The 25,438-nt window shown below is 37.8% G+C and overlaps 2 protein-coding genes across 2 annotated transcripts in view; both read right to left on the minus strand.

The window, feature by feature from the left end:
• Positions 1-10,565: 10,565 nt before the first annotated feature.
• Positions 10,566-16,328, minus strand: LOC149847116 (uncharacterized). Its single transcript, XM_089998300.1, has 4 exons — positions 16,044-16,328; positions 13,061-13,149; positions 11,308-11,485; positions 10,566-10,853 (listed from the first exon to the last, which is right to left on the minus strand). The coding sequence occupies exons 1-4, from the start codon at positions 16,221-16,223 to the stop codon at positions 10,785-10,787; spliced, it is 516 nt and encodes a 171-aa protein (XP_089854426.1). The 5' UTR covers positions 16,224-16,328; the 3' UTR covers positions 10,566-10,784.
• An 8,460-nt stretch (positions 16,329-24,788) lies between these two features.
• Positions 24,789-25,438, minus strand: part of LOC149847117 (Sphingomyelin synthetase family protein) — a 28,435-nt gene continuing 27,785 nt past the window's right edge. Inside the window, exon 4 of the mRNA XM_089998301.1 lies at positions 24,789-25,376. Coding sequence (XP_089854427.1) covers positions 24,981-25,376 — 396 coding nt within the window. The 3' untranslated portion in view covers positions 24,789-24,980. The remainder of the gene's footprint in view (positions 25,377-25,438) is intronic.

The raw sequence follows: 25,438 nt of genomic DNA on the forward strand, positions 1-25,438 counted from the left end.
TGTTTGAGACATGTGTTGGATATAGGAGGAAGTTGCAGGAGGTCAGGAAAACTCAGTTTAGGCAAAATGGCCAAATCAGGTAGTAGGTAAGGTGCAGTTTTAGGTTTCAAAAATTATAGAAAAGTGAATCTAAGGCTATGGATGGGTTATGGAAGTGCCTGAGAAGTCTATAGCAGGTTGGGATGGTGTCTCTCACGTTTTGCAACTCTGACACACAATCTGCAATGCAACATCGATGGGTTCGATAGGAAGCACGACCACATGGTTGGGATGCTGAAAAGGCTTGGGCCTTCTAATGAAGGTGAATGACCAACCCTTGGGGTCTGGTCCTCGTGTAGATCAGAGAGATTGAAGATGGAAGAAAGAGAGAGGAGAGAGAGAAATGTTCAAGAGAGGGAGACAGATAGGGAGATAGAGATAGAGATAGAGAGAGAAAAGCCAGTTTCTTCATTCAATAATCATTAAAAAGAGACCTAAAACCTCTATTTATAGCGTTTGGCTTGGGTCTGGGTTCAATTCTAATTCAAAATAAAAAAATTTAACCCAAATCCCCATACACCCTTTAACTGCCAAAATATAATTCTAACTAGAAGTCAAAACTAGACTAGGAAGAGGATCAGTTAGCTTAACTGGGGTACCATCCTAACTAGATCCTAGTTAACTAAATTAAATATCTACAAGCAATAAATATAAAATGAAAATATGCCTTATGTTGAACCCATGTGCCAAAGTTTATAAAATAGAAAGTAGGAGAGAGAGGGGAAAGAGGGTGGGGCGTCCCCCCTTATTTCCTTCCTTCCTTCTTTACTTTTTTTTCTTCTTTACCTCCTTGTAGCCCTCACATTGTTGACTTAGTTGTTCCTCCCATGTAGTCACCTTTCTTCTTTTTCCTTCTTCGTCTTAGTTTCAAGTGTCCTTGCCCATAAGAAAAGTTTCACCCCTTGTATGTTCTTCTTCTTATGCAACATGTGTCCTCCCTGTGGTACTCGTAGCTCTCTTTTTTGTTTGAATATGAAGAAGACATGTGTTATTTGACTTTTCTATCCTATGCTCAATCACATAGGCTTCCACATCATCATACCAGATCCTACATGAGTGGGATGACCCCCCATAGGGTGTGAGGTGGTGTCTTGGGTTGGAGCATGGATCCTAGGGCATCTTTCACAATATGACCCATTTCACAAGTTATGACAACTCTTAGATCTTGACTCATATAGTCTCATCCAGATTATTCAAAAATAGAGTTTAACATCCCATCCCTAAGTCCCGCTACACTCTCTCTAATGGAGCAATAAATCAATATATCAGTTCTATCAAAAATTAAAAGAACACCGAAAGAAACTGAGCTTGATTCTAGGTCGTAACAGACCACCATGCTTCGCACCACTTTGCCCCCAAAGTGGAGGAGACCAAGGCCTCACTACTCTGCCACCCTATTGAATATATGTATTTGGTTTGTCAAACTCCTTGACCACATAGTTCATCATTCCCATCAAGGAGTCTCACTTGATGGGCTTCAACCTTTTTAGTTATTAAATTTTGGGTACTACAAGAACTTCAAGAAGGAAGATCTTGAGGCTATATCTCTTGAGATCTACCTCCCACCTTTGTTGGCTAACGGTGGTAGTGTGCTTCACCAAGAGGGTTTTGAGTCTTTGGTGGTCGGTCTGCACTTCTCTATCGAAAAGTTTGTTGAAAGCAATTTCTCATCGGGGTTCGACAAAACATGTCTCTGGTTGAGCATGAACCTGCTCATGTACGTAATGGGGTATATTTCTCGAGAGTGGACAACACCAAACCCAACTATCACATAGATTCATCTCCATCACGAAGATCATAGAAAAAAATGGTAAGGCAAGGACGGAAATTTGGCATATAACTTTTCTTTTATTCAAATCAATCTAGGTTCATTGGACAAAAAATATACTGAGACCTATTTCCACCTCCAAGGGAATTGTATTGTCTTGGGACCATCCAGATGGCAACCCATGTGGCTCATTCAATGCATCAGAAAAATCAGCCTTCAACCTAGCCAAAATGAAAGCAACGTCCATGGTGATCAGAGCGGTTTTCAGCTCCACCACTTAGGCGGTGAACATGTAGGCATATTGGGTGCCATCTAGCAACATCAAGGCTCCTTTGGGCTACACTTTCCTTATTGATGAAAGTCTGATTGCAGTGAGTTTGAACTTTTTCCCGTCCTTAAGAAAAGACATCTCAAAGGTGAAAAAGTCAGGCTAATTTTTTTAAAATTCGTAGTCAATGCATACCTAGGACCACATCCACACCTTGGATGGGTAGGATGTATAGGTTCACCTCAAACTTAGCTCCTTGGAGCTACATACATCCATTGGGATAGACCTCCAAACATGTGAGGTTAGTTCTATCCCCAAGCATCACATTGAAGGTAGGGTGCTCCTTGAATTTGCACCTGATTTCCTGAACAACATTCTTACATATTAAGTTATGAGTATTTTCAGTGTCAACAAGAACTTTTATCTTTCGATCACTTATGTGGCTATAGATATGCATAGAGTTAAGCATAAAGGCGCCCGAGAATGCATGGTAGGAGTTGCTACAACAAAGCTCCTTGCTTTCTTTCTCGTTCGACGGTTCATCATTTGGCGGCACATCTTCTTCAGAATTGAATCTCACCAAAGATGTGGTAGTACTTACACGTGTGGCCCTTAAACCACTTTTCATTGCAGTTGAAACATAGGCCTTGCTTGATCTGTCTCTCACATTGTGTACGCGTGATTGACTTTACCTTAGGGGCTGATGTGACTCCCTTGAGTGGATCTGGCTTAGACGTGTCACTCAAACAGTGTATGCAGAGATCAGTTTGTCGATTCAGCTATAGTATCGCCTTCATTTTTCATCATAAAGTTTGACCACTCTATAAGCCTTCTTCAGGCTCTTCACGGCTGCATCTAGGACTTTAATATGAAAGTCCTCTAGCAGCTCATTGACATACAACCCAAGCAAGGTCTCCTTATCAATAAAGAGTAAAAGTGCACAGATTTTCAAAATCGACTTGGTAATCATCCAATTTGCCCCATTGTTTGAAGTTTTTGAGCTCCACAAAGTGGTTAACTAGCATTGTGAGCCCCAACCTCTTCATAACCCGATCCACAAAATTAGCCCATTTGGGCTTTTCATGTACGAGATCAAGCCACTCGTACTAACAAAGGGTGTTGCCTCTAGATGGGCAACTGCTTCAGCTATGCATGATTCCTCTAGTACATTCTAACACATGAAGTGTTTGAGTTTGAAAATTTACTCATGCATGTTCTCACCAGAAAAAGGAGAGTTTTTTACCCAAACCTTGCGTATGATCGTGTGGCAATCTCCCTGAGAATTGACTCATTCACATTCCCCATTTGGCCACTATTGAAGCCGACACCTTATTCAGTTTTATGCCTCTACGTGTGGAGAGCATTCATCCATGCTTCTAGGGCTACTACAACCCTCTCAATATGCTTGAGATAGTTGTTGTATTCTTGCCTTACCTAAATCGACTCGATGTGAGCTTGCTCAGCAATCGCCTAAGCTTGTTTTGTGTGCTTACAGATCTCCTTACTTTTGTTCATATGAGAGAAATGAGGTCCCTCCATGTTATCTTAAAGTTTGCTCAAATACCAACCTGTAGTGCCCTAAAAAATTTCATGGTTCGAGCTAGACGGATCGATAGAAGGCTCTATCATGATTCTGGGGCTTGGGATAGATGGACACTCTAATCGGAGTCCAACAAACTATAATGGATTGAACCTACAATGTTTTTGCTTTGGGACCTATGGGTTGGGTGTCCTAGGGTCTATATCATAGTTGACATGGTGAGGGAGAGGTTGAAAGTTCCACATTGTGGCGATACAAAAAAAAATGGGGTAAAATGACTAGTTTGGACTCGATTGAGAAATCGAAGGGGGTTCAAGGTCCAAAACTTGTAGGACTAGGGATAGGGGATCTGGGAGAGTCTAGGGATGCGAGGAAAGGTTCGAGATAGGTGGTAGACGAAGGAAAAATCTACAGGAGGTCAGAGGAGCTCAGTTTGGGCAAAATGGCCAAATTGGGTACCTAATAAGGTACTGTTTTGGGTTTCGGGTTTTAGAAATTATGGGAAAGTGAATCTAAGGCTATGAATTGGTCTTAGGGGTACCTGAGAAGTTTGTAGCATATTGGGATGGTATCTCCCACATTATGTAACTCTGAAACATGATTTGCAACATAACAACGCAGATGAGTTCGACGAAAAGCAAGACCACATGGTAGGAATGCCAAGAAGGCTTGGGCCTTTTGATGGAGGTGAACAACCAACCCTTGGGTTCTGGTCCTTATGTGGATCAAAGAGAGATCAAAGAGGGGAGATAAGGATAGAGAGAAGAGAAAGAAGAGAGATATCTCAGAAAGGGGGCAACCATAGAGAGAGAGAGAGAGGTCAATTTTTTTGTTCAATAATCATTAAAAGGGGACCCAAGGCCTCTATTTATAGTGTTTGACCTGGGTCTGGGTGCAACTTCAATCCAAAATAAAAAAATCTAACCCAAATTCTCATACACCCTCTAACTGCCAAAATAGGATCTTAACTGGTAGTTAGAATTAGACTAAGAAATGAGTTAGTTAGCTTAATTGGGGTCTCATCCAAACCAAATCCTAGTTACATAAATTAAATATCTAAAATCAATAAACATAAAATGGAAACATGCCTTAGGCTAGACCCATGTGTCAAAATTTAGAAAATAGAAAGTAGGAGAGAGAGAGGAAAGAGGGTGGGACGTGCGTCCATTATTTTTTTGCTTTCTTATTTACTTTTTTTTTTTCTTCTTTACCCCTAGCTCCAACAAACTTGCTAGTCAACATAGACTCTATGCCCTTCCACTGGTTCTTAGTGCTCACACGAACCTCTGTAGGGGTCGATGCAGAACCAAGGTGAGCTTCACATAGCACATGTTCTTGTCAGCTACAGTGAGAACTCGATAGAGACAAAGAGAGGGCTCCATGCTCCAAAAATTTCTTCTTTCTTTAAAAATAAAATTGCCTTTTTCTCCTTCTAGGGTTTTCTTTTAAGTAGCCAAAAAGGAAAGAGGAGGGAGGAGAAACATTCTCCTCCTCCTTGTGTTTCTAAACCACTGCTCAAGACCCCCAATTTGTGGGTCTTGGGTTCCAAAGAGTAGAAAGCTCTTAAAACAGACCTAGGTGGATCCAAAATCCAAACCCGCCCAAGGTGGAGGTGGGTCTAGTCGGGCTGGGTTTAAGCAATAATTAAAATTAAAATTAAATAAAAAATAAAGAAAACTACCTGCATACACCTGCTGATGGCCCAAACAGATCCTAATGGCCATCAAAGCTAATCCTACTAAAATAAAAATTATAGAAGTTTAAAAATTAAAATCTAAATTCTAAAAACTTAATTTCAAACAAAAGTAATGTTTAATAAATTCTAGAAAGTTCCAAAAATTCCAAAAAATAGGTGTTTTAGCACTATAAGCATGGTTCACGTTGGGCGTGAGTTGGGTTCGAGTGACCGAACTGGAGTTTCTATCACGTCTTCTTCCACTCACCAAAATGTGTTGCATCAAATAGCCCATTCTATTTTTTCTTTGTTTAATCCATTTGCATGTGAGTAGCCATTTTTCATTTTGTTTTCTTAATTTGGTATGCCTCTATCCTCGAATGTTATTGTTTATCTATTGTGTATCATTGTCAATAGCTTATTCTGCTTGTTTTTTATAATTCTTTTTCAATAGCCTATTCTCTTTCTATATTGATTGCATCTTTACCTTTATTCTTTATTTATTTATGTAGAAAAATCTTAATTTATTTATTAAAAATAATGGTTGAAGAGTCTATCTTGGAGGGGGGCACACCCACACCATTTGCTACTGTTGGAACACACCAAAAAAAAGCCAAAGAAAATTTATGCATTGGCTGATTCGTCCTTACAAATTAGGCTTGATATGTGGATAGAAAGGGATCCTACTTTGTAGCCAAAAGTTTTGGTGTCTGACATATTCAACAAAAAATGCAGCCTTAGTAAGCTGAAACCCAAAAATCTACACTCAACTAAGTAGCAACTAACACCTTAGGTGTGGCCCAAATCTAAGGCTGAATCTACAAAAAAGGCTGAAGAGTTTGTGGCTTAAATCATGTCTCTTATCCTGAAATCATCTAAGGAGGGGGAGGGGAACTCATGTGTGCAACAGTGAAGAAGTTTGAATCATTGACTCATCTGAGGTTGTTGCTAACCTCAATACCTGGTTACGAGAAGCTAGAAACATGATCACATGTAGTGGCAAGATAAAGAGGAAAAGTGTGGAGAATAGAGAAGAAGGATCATATACAAAGGCAAAGTAGGTACCTCAACAAGTGGAGAATGTGAAGCCTGAGGTTGAGGTGATTACGGAGAATAGAAATTTTGAAGATGTTGAGGTGGAGATTCATGTCGAGGATCCTCAAGAAGTAGAAGAGAGTGAGGGTTATTTTATAAAGAAGGATGCTTAACAAAAGGTTAAGGATGGGGTGGAGAGTGCATAAGAGGATCCTCAGAAGAATCATTTGGAGAGATCAGAGAGGGATCATTAGGAATCTGAGGTGGAAGTCTCATATAATAAGGTGATAGATCATCCCTTAGAGGAGAAAGTGCATACTTTGAGGAAGAGGTCGTAGCAGCAAACAAGATTTAGTACTCGTGGATAGGTATTTCTTCATTTGTTATTTTGAAGAATATGTTTGTAAGATGTTTGCAATTATTGTCAATTTTATATTTAATAATTGATTAAATTATCACATATATGTATGTGTGAAAACATATTTTTAAGATAACTAGTTTGATTCTTGCAATTCAATATTTAAAATATTATATGTGTATGTATGTATGAAGCATGATTGTAAGAAAAGTATGTTAAGTATTGTAATTCATTGATTAATTTGTTATGTATGTGTGAAAAATGCTTTTAGGATAACTAAATTGAATATAAACATATATTCATTAAATTATCATATATATATATATATGTGTGTGTGTGTGTGTGTGTGTGAAGCATGTTTGTAAGATAATTATGTTGAGTATCATTGATTAATTTATCATATATGTGTAAAGCATATTTTTAGAATTAATAGTTTGAATATATAGATACATGCATTACTTTATCATATATATATCTGTGTGTGTGTGAAGCATATTTTTAGGATAATTAATTTGAGAGAGAGAGAGAGAGATTCGATCTTTAAAATATTATATATGCGTGTGTGCATAAAACATGTTTGTAAGATAACTAGTTTGGATATTGTAATTGATTGATTAATTTATCATATATGTATGAAGCATGTTTTTAGAATAACTAGATTGACCTTTGCAATTTAATATTTAAAATGTTATATAAATTAATCATGTCCGCAAATTTGGTTATGCGAAATTCATGAGGTCTGTGAAATTATTGTGTGAATCTACTTTTTAGTGAAAGGTTACCAGCTTCATGCAACGTACCTATATTTTGCGCAAACCTCAGTAGGTTCACTAGTGCAAAAGGTAAAAATGTATTAAAAAAGGTGGGCATCCGTGATTGTGGGCATAGGAAAGATTTTCCAAATTGTGAGGTATTTCGAAAAATGTGTCATTTTTCAATGATGGATGGTACGGTTATTTTTCAAAGTTATAAAGCATCCAATTTTTTACACATGGTGCTCGTGCCTATGCTTCTATAATATTTATGATTTAGGATTAAGATTAGGATAGGATAGAATTTAGGATTTAAGATAGCATTAATTCCTTCATGCAACTGTAAGCACAATTTTTGGTATCGTGACATAAGTTTTATGAGGTAATGCTTTGAAAATTGGTTGAAAAACTTAGAATTTACTATTGATATGAATTTGGTTTAGGCAAGAAGTCAAGGCAAGAAATCAAAACAGAAAAAAGTTTAATAAGAAGCCTTTGTAGTTTTCCATGAAAGTATGTAACTAGATGTTAGAGGTTTCTGACCTAAAAACAAATTAAAATGTACCCTCAAGGGGCGTTTGTTTGCACGGACAGAGCTGTATAGAACAGCCTTATATGGACATTGCTGGTCAGGTGCAGGGGTGTCCTAGACAAGTCGAGTTTTTGTCTCAGGTGTGCCACTCTTGAGTTTTTTTTACTTTTATATTTTGGTTTTTGTCAAAGATGTTCCAAACACCACTGCTCTACCTGGAGGGATGAAACTCTGCTGGATGCCATGTTCCAGGTGTCCCGCACACCCAATGTTTGCATCGAGACATGGGGTGCAGACAGCAGTGACCTGCAGTCAGGTCGCTGCTGTCCACGCAAATCAAACGCCCCCTCAAAGGTCAGCTTTCTAATGGTCTAAGCTATTTGATTTTGATATTGGATGAGGGATTAAGGGCAAATGCCATGCTAATGCTTTCATCGATGACCTGTTTGACTCCGTAGTCACTGATCGTCTCTCAGACATCCCACTGGATGAATTAAATGGCATGAAACCCTTCACTAGATTGTTCCAGCTGATTGGAGGAAGCATGCAGAGAGGCCTGGTTCCCCCAAATCAACCTTAACCCTCCCGCCCTCTCTCCCTCCCTCAAGCAAACTTAAGCCTAGGAGGGAGGCTTTTTTTTTTTTTGAACGCTCAATGTGAATACAAGATGATTTACATGATTTACTTTTGACAATTGGTTTACTTGTGTAGAATGCTTGAATGATTCCTTGTCCCATTATTTATACAAGGGATGTTGAATTTGGCCCTTTAGGGGGCAAGCCGTTGTATTGTTACCTTTTTAATAAATGAATTTTTTTTTCTCTGAAAAAGGAAAAATTTGGATGAGGGTCGTTGCCCTTCGCAATCTTTGTTAAGAAACATTAGAACAAGATCTGCAGCCAAATTTTGATATGGACTTGTATCTTTTTTTTTAAGGCATTTTTGGTGTGAGATTGAGAGTCATAAAAATGAGAGTGAATCTCAGTTGGTATTGGCTAACGAAACATTAGAAAGTGAGCGGTGAGAAACCAGCTCTCATTTGCAAAGACAAATGAGAGTTGTTTTCTCATTGGTGTGAGAATCATAACACCGAGGGGCCTCTTGTGATTCTGATTCTTATGACTCCAAATCAAACTTATTTATGCAGAGAAGAATGCCTCAGAAATTTTGAAGCTAATGAGAAAAACTTTCAAAGGTGGAATTATCCAGAAAATGACATGTATGTTCTAATAAACAAAAAATAAAATAATAAATGATACTTTAAAAACACTAGATGGTATTTACGGATAGTAAATAACGAAATGTGCCCAATCTACTAGCGACTCAAAGCACAACTTGGATTAACATGCTTCAAGCTTGAGTAACAACTAGAAGATGGGATATGAAAGGAAAGAAATATTATGACTTTGGCTAGACATAAGTCAAACCAATAATCTAGCAGAATTTGCAACCTCTTGTCGGACTTAAAAACAGTCATAGACACACAAATGCATAATGAAAAATGAGAAAAGCCTTGCATCATGTGGCCATAATCAAAATACACAGCCACCTAAGTCAGCATTTGTGTGTGAAACTCATTCCACCACACGTGGCAGTATACGTGGGTCCCACATCAATCCCTTGTAGGAAGTGGATCGATCCTGTTCGATATTTTAGAACCAAATCCAGTGAGCTAGAGTTTCATACGGCATGAATTTAATGCTTGCTAGCGGTCGGGGGGCGCTCCAGCTTACTATCCTTAACTGAGTTCATGAGCACCAAATCTTTCTGATAAAACTAACGCAATCACTCCAAAGTTTTTGCAATGGACTTTGTGTCGCAAGAAACAACATTATAGTGATCAACGTGACCCAAATCATGAAAATTATGTTTTCCCTTCCATGATAGATACTGAACTATTCATGCTTTGCTGGAATCTGTGTGATATCATGTGCACACCTGCGTTCTGTAGATGCACACGCATGCAAAACATGAATAGTACAGTATTAGCCCCCCCACCACACACACACACACACAGATGCAGGTATCGAACCTAACTCAGATCCAACCAAGACATGCCAATAGGGGATGACATTTTGCACAGAATGACCTATGCTTCAACTTGATATGCATAGAAGTATACACGGATTAAAATAGATTAGATAGATAGACAGATAACTCGACATGGTTTTTTGTCATATTCTTAATTTTGATCTGATAAAAAAAAAACTAATAGTTTCACTGGATCATTATGATTTTTACTAGTATCTTGTCGTTTCAAATTTTCTCATTTTTTTATCCAAATTATAAATGCTGTTATTTTGTGTAAACATTTAGATAGGTCTCACCTTAAACCAGGTCTAGCTGTCATATATTCTAATTCAGATGTAAGTTAGATGGCCATGACACATCACTGGATCTGGATCAGACCATAGTTTATGTACATGTACATGCATACATAATGCATCTTTGACATGATTCAAACATAAAAGTTAAGTCTAAATTATGATCATGAAGTGGATGTTTGCAAAAAGAGCCCCTGCAGAGTCCGTTTGATCTGTAGTGAACTCTGTCAGGTGCATACAAACGTCACCATGACTAACCCTTGAGAAAATAAAATAAATAAACCATTTCTATTTATACTAATAACAAAAGTACAACAGAGACTAAAGTCTATAGCAGAGACGTCTACATAGATTTTATTCTCTGCTATTTTCAAGCAAAAAACTCCCCATTTAGTTATGTACCAGAAATTGAAACTATACACTGGTCACCCATAGTTACAGATCAATTTCTTCAGCAGGCATACTGAGCATATTTAAGGAAGAAAAAAAAGAATCATACAACAACCTTGTCAAGTGCATTGTTGATCCACTGGATAAGCTGATCAGCAGGCAGTGCTCCCTCCTGTTAAAAAAAGAACAGGGAAAAAATCAGAAGAGCATAAGGCATTTTTAAATATATGAATTAGTGTATAGAAAGACCAAATTTCTGAGCAAGGTTGAAAGTGGAGAGAGAGAGAGAGAGATGTGGGAGAAGGGAGACTATGGGGACACCAGCAATTATTGATGCTCCACTCCTAAGCCACTTTCCAGCTATCCAACGCAAGAAATGTGTAATGGATGGGTGGCGCGTCAGTTCAGGGTAGATATACCATTGCTGACAGTAGGTAATTAAGGAAACATGGCCACAAATGAGGCTTTACAATTTATGAGGCCACAAATATTCTCATTGGGCAGACAGCCAAAGACGGCAATGCTCTCTCTCTCTCTCTCTCTCTCTCTCTCTCTCTCTCTCTCTCTCTCTCTCACACACACACACACACACACACAAAATGCAAGGGAAGATAGCCTTGACTTACGAATCTAGCAGACGGCTTTCCATCTTTGAAAATAATTAAAGTAGGCAATGCCTCCACTCTGTAGCGATTGGCAATGGTTGGATACTTCTCAGTATCAATTTTCACCACATCGATGGTGTCCTTCAAAGCCTCGCTAACTTCATTAAGAACAGGAACCATAAATTGGCAGGGACCACACCTGTCCATGATAAATTATGCTGCTAAGGAAAAAGAAATTAAAGAAAATAAAAGGTATGAAACTAAGTTCCAGAAATGAAAGGAATTAAGTTAATTTGGTGGCCTCTTTTATCTTATTCATACTTAAAAATAACAGTTCTCAACTACAAAGTTCCAATATATGCTGATCTAGGAGAAATAAAGTTAGGTGGTACAAGGGACCAATATCAAATACCGGAACACCTCTCAGTTTGCTCAGGTCATGTATGACTAAAGTCTAGGCACTTAAGCTTAGAGACTAACAATTTAACAAAAAACCATTTACAGGGGATGACTAAAACCTGATGACATGTGGGCAAAGAGGTTGCAAGACCTCACAAAGAAGACACTACACATCATGAACCATGTAATGACAAGGAACAACTGTCCCACATGGTCAAAAGGCTCACATGAAGGGTGAATAGGCATCACAGGATGCAAAACATATGCCCCTTTTCAACGGTCAGCTGATTATCCTAGCCTCAGGGAGTTCCAAAGGAATTAATGAATAGAGGTGCAAACACTATCATGGTTGACTAATATCTCAAACATAGAAGTGGTGAAAGCAAGAATTTAATTACCTCAAGCATAGAAGTGGTACTATCTTTCTAGTAAATTATGCTAGTGACCCTCGCTTTTTTTTCGATGAAGAAGCTGGGGGAAGGCCCCCCCATACCTTTTATTGCAAAATTATGTACAAAAGAAAACAACAGAAAACCTGTACATCAACCAGAAGTTTGCAAAGAAAAAACCTGAGAAACATCCCACTTAGAGGGCATATTAGACCACCACAACTCTGAACCTATGTAACCGCAACACGGCGGTTCAGCTGTTGTACTCGTGTCGACGCTTGTCGACACGGGTACAGGTACCGGGCACAGAGGGGGTACGCCGCAGGTGGGGTTGGGTCTAATGCAGACCCGAACCTCAGAAAAAAAAATCGCCCCCACCCCTCGACTCTCTCTCTCTCCTTGGTCTCGCTCTTCCCCCACCCCCCTCTCGCTATCATCTTCCCCCTCTCTATCTCCCTCTCGCTCGCTCTCCTGATTTACCCCTCTCTGTCTCTTGAGTAATCAGGGGTATATCTATCTTTTACCTCTTGCAATTAGCAATCTACTAGGGACTGTTTTGTAATTTTTCTTTATTTATTTTCTGTTTTCTTTATTTAAATGACCAAGGGCTCTATGGTCATTATGCCATAGAGTCATTGGAACCTCATCCCAATGGTCATAAATATGACCGTTGGGGAGGTCCCAACGGCTCTATGGGATCCTCCCCTTGGTTCATTTGTTGTATAAATAGGGGTTGTTAGCCCCTTTCAATGTAATGCTTTGAGAGCATTTTGTCAATAATACAAATACTATTTTTTAATGTTTCTTGTTCCTTTTTGTGAGGATTGTGTATAGCCCTTAGTTGGCTCTTTGTATCTTGTCCACTAGTGGCTTTGCATTTGTGTGGTTGTGCACTCTTCATCCCCCTTTGTGGCATCTCGCTTGTGCACTTAAGATTTCATTACAAGAATATATATAATAACAAATGACAGCAACGAACAACTTACCAAGTTGCGTAAAAGTCAACTAATACAGGCTTGTCAGAGCCTTCTATCAATTCAGCAAATGAAGAAAATGTTTGCTTCTTTGCATTAATCTGTGAAGGAACATTAAAAAAACAAATTTCTGCTATTAGAACAACTGCAAAAACTATAGTGAAAACCAAAGACTAACACAAGCACCAGAAAAACTGACAAGGAATGTATAGAATGTAGGCATAAAATTGAAGGTTATACAGTATGAAAGTTCAATGTGAGAACATCTCTCACATTTGCTGTGACATTTCACAGTGACAAGACGAAAATGGATCAGTTAAGATAAATCAATTAGCCCATTTTTCTATACAATAGTTTTTTTTAGTCTAAGAGCATGGGAAGTGCCTAATTTCCCCCAAACTTTGCTGAATTATGCTATTGTAACTTACCAAGTATTATTTTGCCCCCTAAGATGCCATAATTCTTAAAAATGCAGAAGAAAAGCTCTCTCTCTCTCTCTCTCTCTCTCTCTCTCTCTCTCTCTCTCTCTCTCTATATATATATATATATATATATATATATATATATATATATATATATATATATATATATATATATATATAAAACATGTTCAGCATGCTCTATTTAGTATGAATCAACTCTTGGATCATGTTTTTCAATGAAAAAACATGTTTTTATGAGTCGGGAAAATTGGTGCCTTCATAGCCGTTGATTTTTTTATCACTGGAAAAAACTGTCGGATTCCAGCAATCCAAAAGCCGGTTCCCACTAAACAAAACATGTAGATCACATCTATGGTGTTAGATGTGAGAAAAACAAAGAAACAAGGGGATTCCACCCCATTTGCTAGGTCGTTTGCACATACAAATGACAATAGCAAATCTTAACCCTATATATATAGTAGGGTGGTAGACAAAAATACGATCCATGAGTAGATTCCTACTATTTTGACCATGTTGAACACATTCACCAGGTTATATTTGGTCAAAACAACCTCCCATAATGAGTTCCAATTAGGGGTTCCTTACCCATGAGGGTACCAAGTACTCCACCTATGTCAGCCCACCAAAACCAGGCCCAGGATCGAAATACTTGTCCAACCAGACCGAATGGCCTCTGAGCGACGGGGCTCCAAGCGGCCCCAAGAATTGAAAAAAAAAATAAAGCTTATATAAGATAATGGGTCCAAGCCCCACAACAATAAAAACAAAAGAACTTGTTTTCTTGCTTCTTTGGATAAGTACACTCACATAATTTGAATGAGCAATTTCATTTGAAAATTTTCTGGAAAAATTACTGGAAACTGAAAAGATGTACAAGCAAAAAGATAACTGCACAGATTTTATAATAAGGAACTGGGAGAAAAATAAGCCACTTTGCAATGGAATACAAGAAGCATTGCAAGAAAAGAGCTCCACATGAAATGGATTAATGAGGAACTAAAGAAACAGAAAAAAAAGAATTAATTGCAATCTGATGAAGGACCAAAATTTAGGTTCATAGCAGCAGTTAGAGGCATGCTGAGAAACCATTTTGCTGCACTAGTAGCATCTCTAGAGTTTAGTATCTCAATAAGAACAGAAAAATGACAAAAATACAAGGTATTATAAGTACATCCTGGGAAACAAGATTCATAATACTGGAACAGATTTCACCAAATTCATGTCCTGACCATCATCAACAAATATTTTGATATTTTCAGTTTAACATCAACAATAAATTGAAAACATTGGAAGATCAAATCCTTGCAATACTATCCTGAAAAATTCACAAAATATTTTCTAATGGAATTTAAAATTTTCTGTTTTTCCCTTTTACGTTTTTTAAATGTCCCAATGCTTTCCTAAGGAAAGTAGTTATAATAAATTCTTAAGTGCAGTGGATTTCGAAAGATGCACACACATGCACGCTTTCATGAATGTGTTCTGTAGCAAAAAATAATTTTCTCCTGTATGGTCGTTGAAAATGCACCTACATATGAAGTTGCAGGTGTATCACTTAAGAATTGAACAGTTCTATATTGATATCATGTTAGTACCTTAGCTGCATATATATGCATCTAATGTTCATTCATATTTAAAGAGAATGAAAACACCTGCATCTTATTGCTAACAGAAAGGTCGCAAAGACCCAGCATTTTGATGCCTCTAAGAAATGGTCAACTCAGTCACTAAGCTCATATCATCTTTCATAGAAAAAAAAAACTGAGAGAGAAGGCTTTTCATTAAAATAAAAAAAATTGTAGGGCCTGTTTGGATCTCTTTTTATTTATTGCTCACATATATAAATTTAAGCACATTTTATAAAGAAGAATCTTGCCTTTACTTTTAATTAAGTGAATGTTTGGATCGCCGCTATTCAAATTATAATGAAGAAGACAAGAAGATTAGTGGTGCCAAGAGATAATCTCTTTCAGTCACCCAAAAAACATCTTTAGTAGAAAAAGGACGTACCCCTTGCTTCCATCTTCACCTATTCATTGGTTGATACATTTGAATACCAAAATAGTCGGAGCTTGTCATAAATAATGTGAATCATCAAACTTGAATTTTTATGAAAAAGATATAGAAGAAAAAGACCAGCGTGGGTTCTAACAAAGTTCAATGCCTATAGATTCATCCACAAAGTTTTACCCTTAAGAACTGACCATTTATTCTCCTCATCACTGCCTCTCTAATCATTAAAACAAAGAGCTCCACGATTCACCGCTCTAAATTCCACCACTCGCCCCTACCAGGTCACCATGAACCGGTTTACCACAGTAACAGAAAGGCCTTAGAATCTCATGTCCGGATAAAAACAACCACCCACTAAAAATGAAACCCTAACAACCACAGAACCCCAAATTCGACCACCCAAACCCCAATTCTTCACACAAACGGGATTCATATTCTCATCAACAACCCGAGTGAATCAACAAGGAACAAACCAAATCAAGAAAGGACAGAGAAAACACCGAAAACCAAGAGCGAAGAGACAGAAAGAGACGAATTACCTGAGGAAGAACCTGACGGCGATGCGGGAAAACCGTCTGCCGAGAAACGAGGGCAAAGCTTCGAGTTTGGCCCCGGGAGGAGAGAAGCGAGAGCGAGGAAGAAGAGAGCTTTGGTGGAGCGAGAGCAGAGGAGGGATTGGGGTTCACAGAAACGGAGGAGACGACGGAGATGGCTGCCATTTTCTTCGATTTGGGGTTTCCTTCTCCTCCTCTTCGAGTTCCAACAAGAGCGGAGTCGAGAGAAATCGAGAGAGAGGGCGCGTGCTTCGCGACCGAAGCGACGACGATATATGCGGCGTTCTTTGTTTTTCTATTTTCTTGTAAAATTACATAAAATTGCCTTACATTATCCGTCTTTACAAGAAAAACACTCGACCTTTTAGTTATTACATTAAACAGCTGTTTTTTTCTTTCAATGCATCTCTCGTACTATGTCACAAACTTCGTTAGAAACGAATATACACAAAATATAAAATATAAAATATCACGATAAAAATACAATAAATTCGAAACATGCCATGACGTTCTGCAGTATTTAGTTTTTTTAATAATCGCATCAGACTTTAAAAAAACTACGATAAAATCATGTTATTTTCAAATTATTGGCGATATTAGTTGTATAGATAAAAATACAAACAAATATGTAAAATTACTTGTTTGTCCTTTGTTGATAGGTAACAACTCATTTTCTTCGTCAAAGAAATAGGTACTGAAAGCATTTTAGACATTTCATCTAATAAAGAAGATGAAAAAACGCAATCAAAACTAGGGGTGTCAAAGGGTCGGGTTTGGTTCCAACCTAGGTGAAACCAGACTTGGCCTCGATTTTTGGGTATGGTATCGAATCTGGACTCAAGTTTAATTAGACTCATTATAGGAAAAACCATACCCGAACCTGATAAAAACCACATGAACCAGACCCAAACCATACATGGTAAAATCATATTTTTTTATAAATTTTACATTGAAAATTTTTGGGTCTTAATCAGAACTCGGGTTGGCCCCAGGTCTGGTATAAAATATCACAAACTATACTTGGGTCCATGTATTAATAGGATCGGGTCCAGACTCGGGTCTTAATCAGGTTTTTTTATTTATAACCATACCCGGACCCTATCGGGTTTGGTATGGGTCTAGTACGGGTAAACCCAACCCGTTGACACCCCTGATCAAAACTAATTAACGAAAAGGTCTTCTAGGCTATTTGTAAATACATGACTAGTTGGGTGGTTTCTTATAATTCATGTTTTATCACATATTAAAAAGGAAATTTGACTCCAACTTTCTCGGGCCGTGCGGGTCGGAACGGAGGATGGTCGAGGGAAGAGAGGATCCAGCAGCTTAGTTATGGTACGGGATCCACACAAGCTCCTTTCTTGCCCTTGACCTGCTCTGTTGGGTAGTAAGGGGGGGTTGATGTTTTGTGGGCCTGAAAGATATTTTATTTGCTTGATTGGGCCCCACGAGAGGAAGGATAAATAAACCTGGAAGAGAGGCATAGGCCCGGATAGATTTTCGGACCTTGGTATGGACCCGTTGGATGATGATTGATGAGACATAGGTGCAAATCGGGTTCAAATATGAGCAGATCCATTCTTTGGTCTGGATTGGTCTGACTGACAGCGCCTGGGAAAAGAATCTTGGTATTTGATCGTTTATAACATTCGCAGATTCGAAGTTTTTTTTCTGGACATAGATCCAAATTCAGTTAAAAGGTTTTGAGTTTTCTGGATTCGGATCTATATCAGCTAGGTTTTGATTGGGTTACTACCATAAGTAAAGGACCAAAAGGGTGCTGGAAAACGTGAAGAAATTTGAACGTTGACAAGTAAAAGATTCCAATTACCATCTCACTCGGGTACCCTAAAGTGCTTTTGAATTAGGGGTGTCAACTGTTCCGGTTTGACCGGGACCCTACCCATACCAAACCCTAGGCAATAAAAGAGGAGCTTCGATTAGAAACCGGGTCGAACCCAAAGGGACCAATTAGTATATGGATCTGGGCATGGTTTGTGGAAATTTCATATCAAACCCGGGTCTGACGTGATTTTTCAATATAAAAAAGATAACAAATATTATTTTATCAAGTATTTACCAGGTCTGGTTTATATAATCCTTATAGGACCCGGGTATGGTTTTTCTTATAGCATACCCCATAGGACTCGAGTTCAAACCTGTACCAGAACCTCAAAGACAGATGCAGGTTCAAACTCAATCGTCCGAATCAGATCCTATCCGTTGATAACCTATGCTGCTGTAACATAATGTTACAAGCATAGTAACAAACGTCACCAGTTTTTCTTTTCGACAGGCAAGTTGGGGTTAGGCAAATGCATATGTATCAATTATACAACAAGTTATATATATATATATATATATATATATATATATATATATATGTGTGTGTGTGTGTGTGTGTGTGTGTGTGTGAGTGTTGGCTTGAATGGGAGTTACTAGAATTATGAGAACTACAATGTGAACCATGATTTTTATGGATTTTTTTACCTCTTAAATATAACCGTACGATGTGATCTATGTTTGGTTTTATATAATCCAGTTCTTGAATCATTCGATTATGATTCATAAATGAGATTTTTTTAAAGCTTTAAAATCAATGGCTCATAATCCTCATAAATATTCAAGCATTCAAAAATCACATTTTTTCATCAAAAATACACTGTCTAACAATTGTTTCCTAAGAAATTCACCATGCCGAACACTTCTACATAGTTGGATTTGCAAAAAATGCATTGAAAATGCCCATATTTCTAGTTCTCATTTTTCAGTTCTCATATTCTAGTGACTCTCTATCTCTCTCTCTGTATATATATATATATATATATATATATATATATATATATATATATATATATATATATATATATATATATATTCAGAGTGTATTCCAAACGGTAAATAAATGTCTCGATGCTTATGTGCTTTTGAGTGAATCCATTCCTATAAACATGATTTACATGGTGTATTTAGTGGGGATTGACTTTTGAATCATTAGATTCTAACATGTGTACAAATTTTTCTGTTGAATAAAAAATCAATAGCCGTAAATGTATCACAATTTTATGACTTCATAAGATATATTTTTCTAACAAAAATGATCCAAGGATTAATCCGCTAACAAATTGCTGATATTGAACACATCTATCAGTGTCAGATTAAGCTAAAGGAGTAGCTCCTAAAGAATTTATATTCTAAATCATCCTAAATACTCCTGAAAAACATAGTTGCATGTATTTTTTTTTGTGTAATCCTAACTTGTAGAAGCTTTTATCATTCCTTATTCATTATAAACTATACTTTGGATGATAAAAAAACCTTGATTTGTGTTTCACCTAGTTTTGGTGCAATATGAGTTGTTGATTTATGCATATAAAAAAGAAAATTATCTAATCTAATACATTTTTTTATTAAGTTATAAAGAATAGGCATATGAGTTAAAATTAAGCAACCACCTGGAACCGTCTTTGAAAACCATTTATGATGGTTTAGAGAGTGTTGAGCAGTTACTCATGACTCATATATTCCAATATGTTCTTGAAAAACGTCTTTTAAGGCCTGTTTTGTTTCGTTCCCATGAAAGCCAAGGGCCTTAAATAGGAAAGGACATGAGTTTTAAGAAAAAATCTACCAGCTTAGCCTTCTTATGACTTTCATGGTGGGGGAAGCATGAAAAGTTTTGCACGTGGGCACGTTTGGAAGAGAGAAAAACTCTCATAGGAAAAGAAAGTTTTCCCTATGAGAGTTTTTTATATGAGAAGTTTTTCAAAAGAGTTTTTTGCTTGTTTGTGTAGCATGAGCAAAACAGTGGAAAAATGTGAAAAAAAAAATGATAGCGAGGAGAAGGAAGGTGGTGGTAACGGTAGTGGGTGGTGGTGAGATGGATGGTGGTAGTGATGGTAAGATGGTGGGTAGTGGTGGTGGAGTGTGTAAAAATAAATTTTTTCTTAGTAGAAAACATTCCTCCACCACCTCCCATTGTATAAAAAATGTACCTTTTAGAAAAACTTTCAGCCAACAAGTCTCTCCCCTTTGTAAGGGTCGAAAAATTCATACTGATTTTTTTTTTTTTTTTGCATCACTTTTCCTACGTCTTTCTTGCTTCCAAACATATGAGAAAAACTAGGATCTATTTGTACCAGCATGGCACTTTCTCACCATAATGTTTTTTATTGTCTCATTAACTGTGAGAGGAAAGGGATGGCAGCTCAGGAACTTCCATTGAAAATTGCATGAAACAAATGGGCCCTTAAATTTCTACTAGATTTCCCCGTGTAGAGAAGATGTCCCAAACAGGATTTGCCAACATGTTCCTAAACGTGTTGACTTGTGGTAATGATTAAAAAATAATGAACAAAAGAAAAAGCTAAGATTGATTCAACTATGGCAACTAAAGTGAGTGAAAATAAAGTATTTTAATATATTATTAAAGTCAGGCATGCAACAACTCCCTTTCTCTCCGGGCCTACCTACTGTTCAAAATGTACCTAGAAAGAAAGAATACAGGGGGGCATCAGTAAACCCTAGTTCCAGGTCGGATCTGCTGTGGATCCCGTGTCAGATCTGACCCCTCACCAAACGGGAGATCTAAAATTCAGGATTTAGGATCAAGGATCTTAGTTCTTAGATCCTCTATTTCAAAATGGGATATAGCATGTCCCCTCGTGGGTAAAGAACCCCTTAGTTGAAACTCATAGTAAGAAGTTGTTTTTGACTAAATCCGACCTCTCTCATATATTCAGGATAGAGAAAATAGTGGAAATTAATCCTTGGATCATAGTTTTTGGATGTAAAAATATGTTTTTCTGAGGTTTGAAATTTAGTACATTCTAGGCCAATGATTTTTCAAACATTGTGAACTCTGATATATACATAAAAAAAAAATGATCCAAAGATCAGTTTTTTTACTAATTAAACTTAACATGTAGATCACATTGGGTGGTTAGATGTGCAAAGACTGAAGAAACATAAAAAAAAAAATCATACCACGATTCTGATCCCGAGTTCAGCCAATTCAGAGGTTTAAACATTTAAAAAAAAAAAAAAAACCATCTTTGAGAAGTTCTATGAAAATGAACCCTCTGAATTGGCTGAACTCATATTGATGAGACAAGACCATGTAGTTAATTTTTGGCCCACATCTTATTTTAAAACTCAGAATGCCTAGCAGCTGGTTTCACAAACTCTGAAGGGTAGCTACCAGTCTACTGTTCTTCTATAACATTCTAAAAGAGGCTTCCTAGCAATGAAGTGCAGTTAACACCAACCATTGCTGATGACCATATACTTCCCGCATCAAAATGAAGAGTAGCTGGGCCTATGCTTTTAACTAACCTGTCATGATTCAGCAAACCAAAAGCACAGTATCTAACATTCAGGAATGTGCCTCTGATGAGACCTTACCGTCACCATGAATGAGAGAATCCATGTAAGAAACTGGCCAAGATGTTCTCTTTATTAAGCCAGTCCTTTTCATTCATTTTCTCGAAATAAACTCACGAGAGTACTACAAGCACCACAATTAGATGTAAGGGTGGCAAAATCTGACCCGACCCGCCAACCCGCTTCTTAGCCGGGTTAGGGTTTGGCTTAAACGGGTTCTGTGTCGTAAACGGGTCGACCCGCCTAACCCATTTATTAAATGGGTCGTGTTCGTGTTAGGGGTATGCCAACCCGTTTGACCCGTTTAATAAACGGGTTAGGCGGGTTGATTATTTATGTTTATCTTGGTGATTGTAAGACAACTTGGTGGATATGTTTGTAGTATGGTTGTAACTTGTAAGACAATTATGTTATGTTGTCTTTATGTTTATGACTTTATGTTAAAGTTTTATGTTGATGTTGGTAGTACAATTCCATATTGAGATTTGCAGAAAAAAAGTATAATATGTATTTTTTTTTGTGTTTCTAATTGTGTTATTCGGGTTAGACAGGTTATTCGGGTTACTCGGGTCGATTATCGTGACCTTGTTATCAGGTTGACCCGTTTAATAAACGGGTCGCCGTGTCGTGTAATCATGTTGTGTCAACCCGACCCGTTTATTAAACGGGTTAACCGTGTCGTGTCGGGTAACCCGTTTAATAAATGGGTCGTGTTCGTGTTTGCCACATCCGACCCGTTTAATAAACGGGTCGTGTTCGTGTTGAGGTATTCTGACCCTCCAACCCGTTAACCTGACCCACCAACCCGACCCGACCCGATTGCCACCCCTAATTAGATGCATCGTCTTGCGTTGAACAAATTCCAATATACATGGTTAATGTCTCGCTACTGTACTCAGCTATGGGTGTCAATCAGTTGGGTTTGACCTGGACCCGACCTAGGGCTGCTAATGGGTCTAGTTTGGATTGGGAACCCGACCTGACCTGAACCTAAATTCTCAGGTATGGACATCGAAAGTGCCGACCCAATAAATTTGGATCTACCCAAACCCAACCCGAGCAACATGCAGGCGGGGTTTTGGTCAAGATTTTTGCTGGGTAACCAACCCGACCTGGCTTTTTTGTTGGGTACCCATTATATATATATATATATATATATATATATATATATATATATATAACATTTGAGGCCCTACGCAGTGGCCTCAAATATCAATGAGACCAGCCGGCCTTGCATACCAAATTCTATATGGTCAAGGTTTGGTGATAAAGAAGGATGTCTGATTAGAATCAGGTCCTAATATATGTTTCCAAGTATGATTTGTGAATTTTCACACCAAACCTGGGTCCGAACTTAGTCTTGATTAAGATCAGTGACTTTTCAATGTTAAAAAGATAAAAAATATTATGTTACCAGATATGGACCAGATCTAGTTCATGAAATCCTTATAGGCATCAGGTGTGGTTTTTTTAGTAGACCTGATCGGACCCAGGTCCAGACCCAGTACCAGCACTTTAAAGACAGATCTGGGTTTGAACTCACTGGGTGCAGACTAAGTCCGACCCATTGACGCCCTCATAATCCGCACATCTCCTGTTCAAATCCGTTGGAGGTTATCCTTCAGCTTGCCTATTAAAAAAAGGTGATTAAGGAATACATCATAGTGGTACTTTCTGCTTACTCCAGACTCGCATGTGTTTGCATGAATTGTTTACTAGCAAACATGGATTGCATCAAACTATTGCAATAAAAAACAAGTTCATTTTTTCATTATTGTAAAACGTTTGTGCAATATGGGTTGTTGATTTTTAATTTCCTTTAAAAGTTCTGTACACATACTAGCACATTTGTATTTAATTTAAAAAGCAGCACATGTGACTATGACCTTTTAAACAGGTTAGGGGTTGGAATCTCTCTCTCTCTCTCTCTCTCTCTCTCTCTCTCTCTCTCTCTCTCTCTCTCTCTCTCTCTCAATTGCTACACTTCAAGTTGAAAGAAGCTTGTTGCAATATTGTGTAGGTTGCAAACTTGCAAACGGTTCGGATTCAGGGAAGGGGCTTTTGCAAATTTTGGCTGTTCCGAATTCGACTAGATCCGACTCCCCAATGTATCTTCTGATCCGAAAGCCGAACCATTTGCATCTCTAGCCCGACTGTAAGGTTGATGTACCTTTCAAAACTTAGCCTCAACTTTTCCCCAGAATTTTTTACCACCCCATAGGCCATAAACCCAAAGCTGAATTGCAGTGGTATATTGAGCTGTTCCATAGTCACAAATATTACCGATATTTTGAAATATCGCAATATTTTCAAAGAGCAATATTATACTGATAAAACTGATAATTTCAATCATGTTTTAACCAATAATAATGCAATAAAATGTTTTTACGTTATTCATGTTGTCATTATTGCTTTTATATATTTTGTATATTTACATATACCAATATTTTCTCAAGAAAAAAACTGTAATTTAAAATACCCATGAGATTTTCCCTTGACAATATTTTCCCGAAAGCAAGATTTGTGACTGAGCTGTACACGTATCTTGAATAAAACTTACTCCTATTTCTGTTTATTGGAAAATAAATTACATAGACGGCTAAGCCAAGTTGAAAAGATTGATTGTGCTTTCATCCTTGCCACCTACAAATTTGCATTCATTTACAATCTTTCAACTGGCCCAGATCGTCGCACACTTAAGCAACAATTTTAGACTTTTAGATGTTTGCGCTTCTTCTGACTCAATGTTTTTCTTTATTATTTTTAAACTTTTTATTGAATATTTCAAAAGCATGAGTGAAAGGAACCACCAAAGGGGGCTCCACTTGTCTGGTAGGAACAGCTAGTGCACGTCACCTTGTGTTGAGACGTTTCAAGTTCGAATCCCAATGGTATCGTTGTATAACTGGTAGGGATCTGCCTAACCCCGGCTAAGCTATCAACAAAAAAGAGTGAAAGGAACCAGTAGGGAGCACAAAACATAGTTTGACCCCAAGACAAGGGAACTTAGTGTACAGTCCAAAATGTGATTTATTACCATCCCGTTATTCTGGATCAAACGTTTGGAGACCTCATTATTTTGAAAAGGTCCGGGTCCATTAGCTCCAGCATGGGTACAATCTTGTGAACTCATCTTACTAATGATTAGCCTTGATAAGAACCTCTGACTTATTAGCTTAATCTAAGACTTTTCTTTTTCAATTTTTTTTATATTTATTTCTATGATCAGTATTCTCCAATCAATTATCAAACATTTCAAAAGAGCAATTGTATGATGTCCACAAATATGAGCTTTAATGTTAAGCCAGCATTGTCATGTATCGCATCCACAAAATCAAAGATTACTGAACAGAAAGAACTCCAGCTCTCATATCCAAAGTGAAAGCAAGCTATAGTGTGCCTTGTTCCATAAATAACATGCTAGTTAACGCTATCATTCTTGAACTCAAAATTACTAAGCACGATTCGATAATACAATTCCACATAAATCACAAGAAGAAAAACAATGAGTGCTCTAAGTGAAAAAGCAGCGCTAATCTCTTACCCATCAGTTGTCAATGTAAAGGCAAGAAGGCCAATTCCAAGAGAGATGATGATGGTGAAGCAGGCAAAGGCCCAGATCATCCACTTGGAAGATTTCTTTTGATCCTGACCAGCAAGCTCAACCTCTCTCAATATATCCCTGATATCACCCAGGTCTGCATCCTTGGCAGCTTGGATCAGCCTGCCTTGGACCTTGTCAAGCCGAGCCAATCTTCTCATTTGAGCTGCATTCTTTGCAGACCAGATAAATCCTGTTATCCTCCATAAGAGAATACCCACGTAAATTGCAACGACACAATCAACACTATAGTGGTGTCGCTCCCGGATTTCTCTTTGTGCACTGTGCAATACTAGCACCCATATAAGCACCGATGTCCATCCTCTGTATGCTTCCTGTTAAAGAAGGTTACAACGCAGTAAAACACCAGAGACAAAATGGAGTTACTGCTAACCAC

Source organism: Nuphar pumila, chromosome 2, assembly GCF_984573655.1.
Source record: "Nuphar pumila chromosome 2, dmNupPumi1.hap1.1, whole genome shotgun sequence".
In the NCBI taxonomy this organism is placed as follows: Eukaryota; Viridiplantae; Streptophyta; class Magnoliopsida; order Nymphaeales; family Nymphaeaceae; genus Nuphar; species Nuphar pumila.

Bases quoted from the DNA above. Each gene is read 5' to 3' on its own strand.
- LOC149847116 (XM_089998300.1), bottom strand. From the start codon at position 16,223: ATGGCAGCCATCTCCGTCGTCTCCTCCGTTTCTGTGAACCCCAATCCC. The intron at 11,486-13,060 runs GTAAGTTGTTCG...TATCATGGACAG, and splicing joins GTTGACTTTTACGCAACTTG to GTGTGGTCCCTGCCAATTTA. The intron at 10,854-11,307 runs GTAAGTCAAGGC...TTTTTTTAACAG, and splicing joins GAAAGCCGTCTGCTAGATTC to GAGGGAGCACTGCCTGCTGA.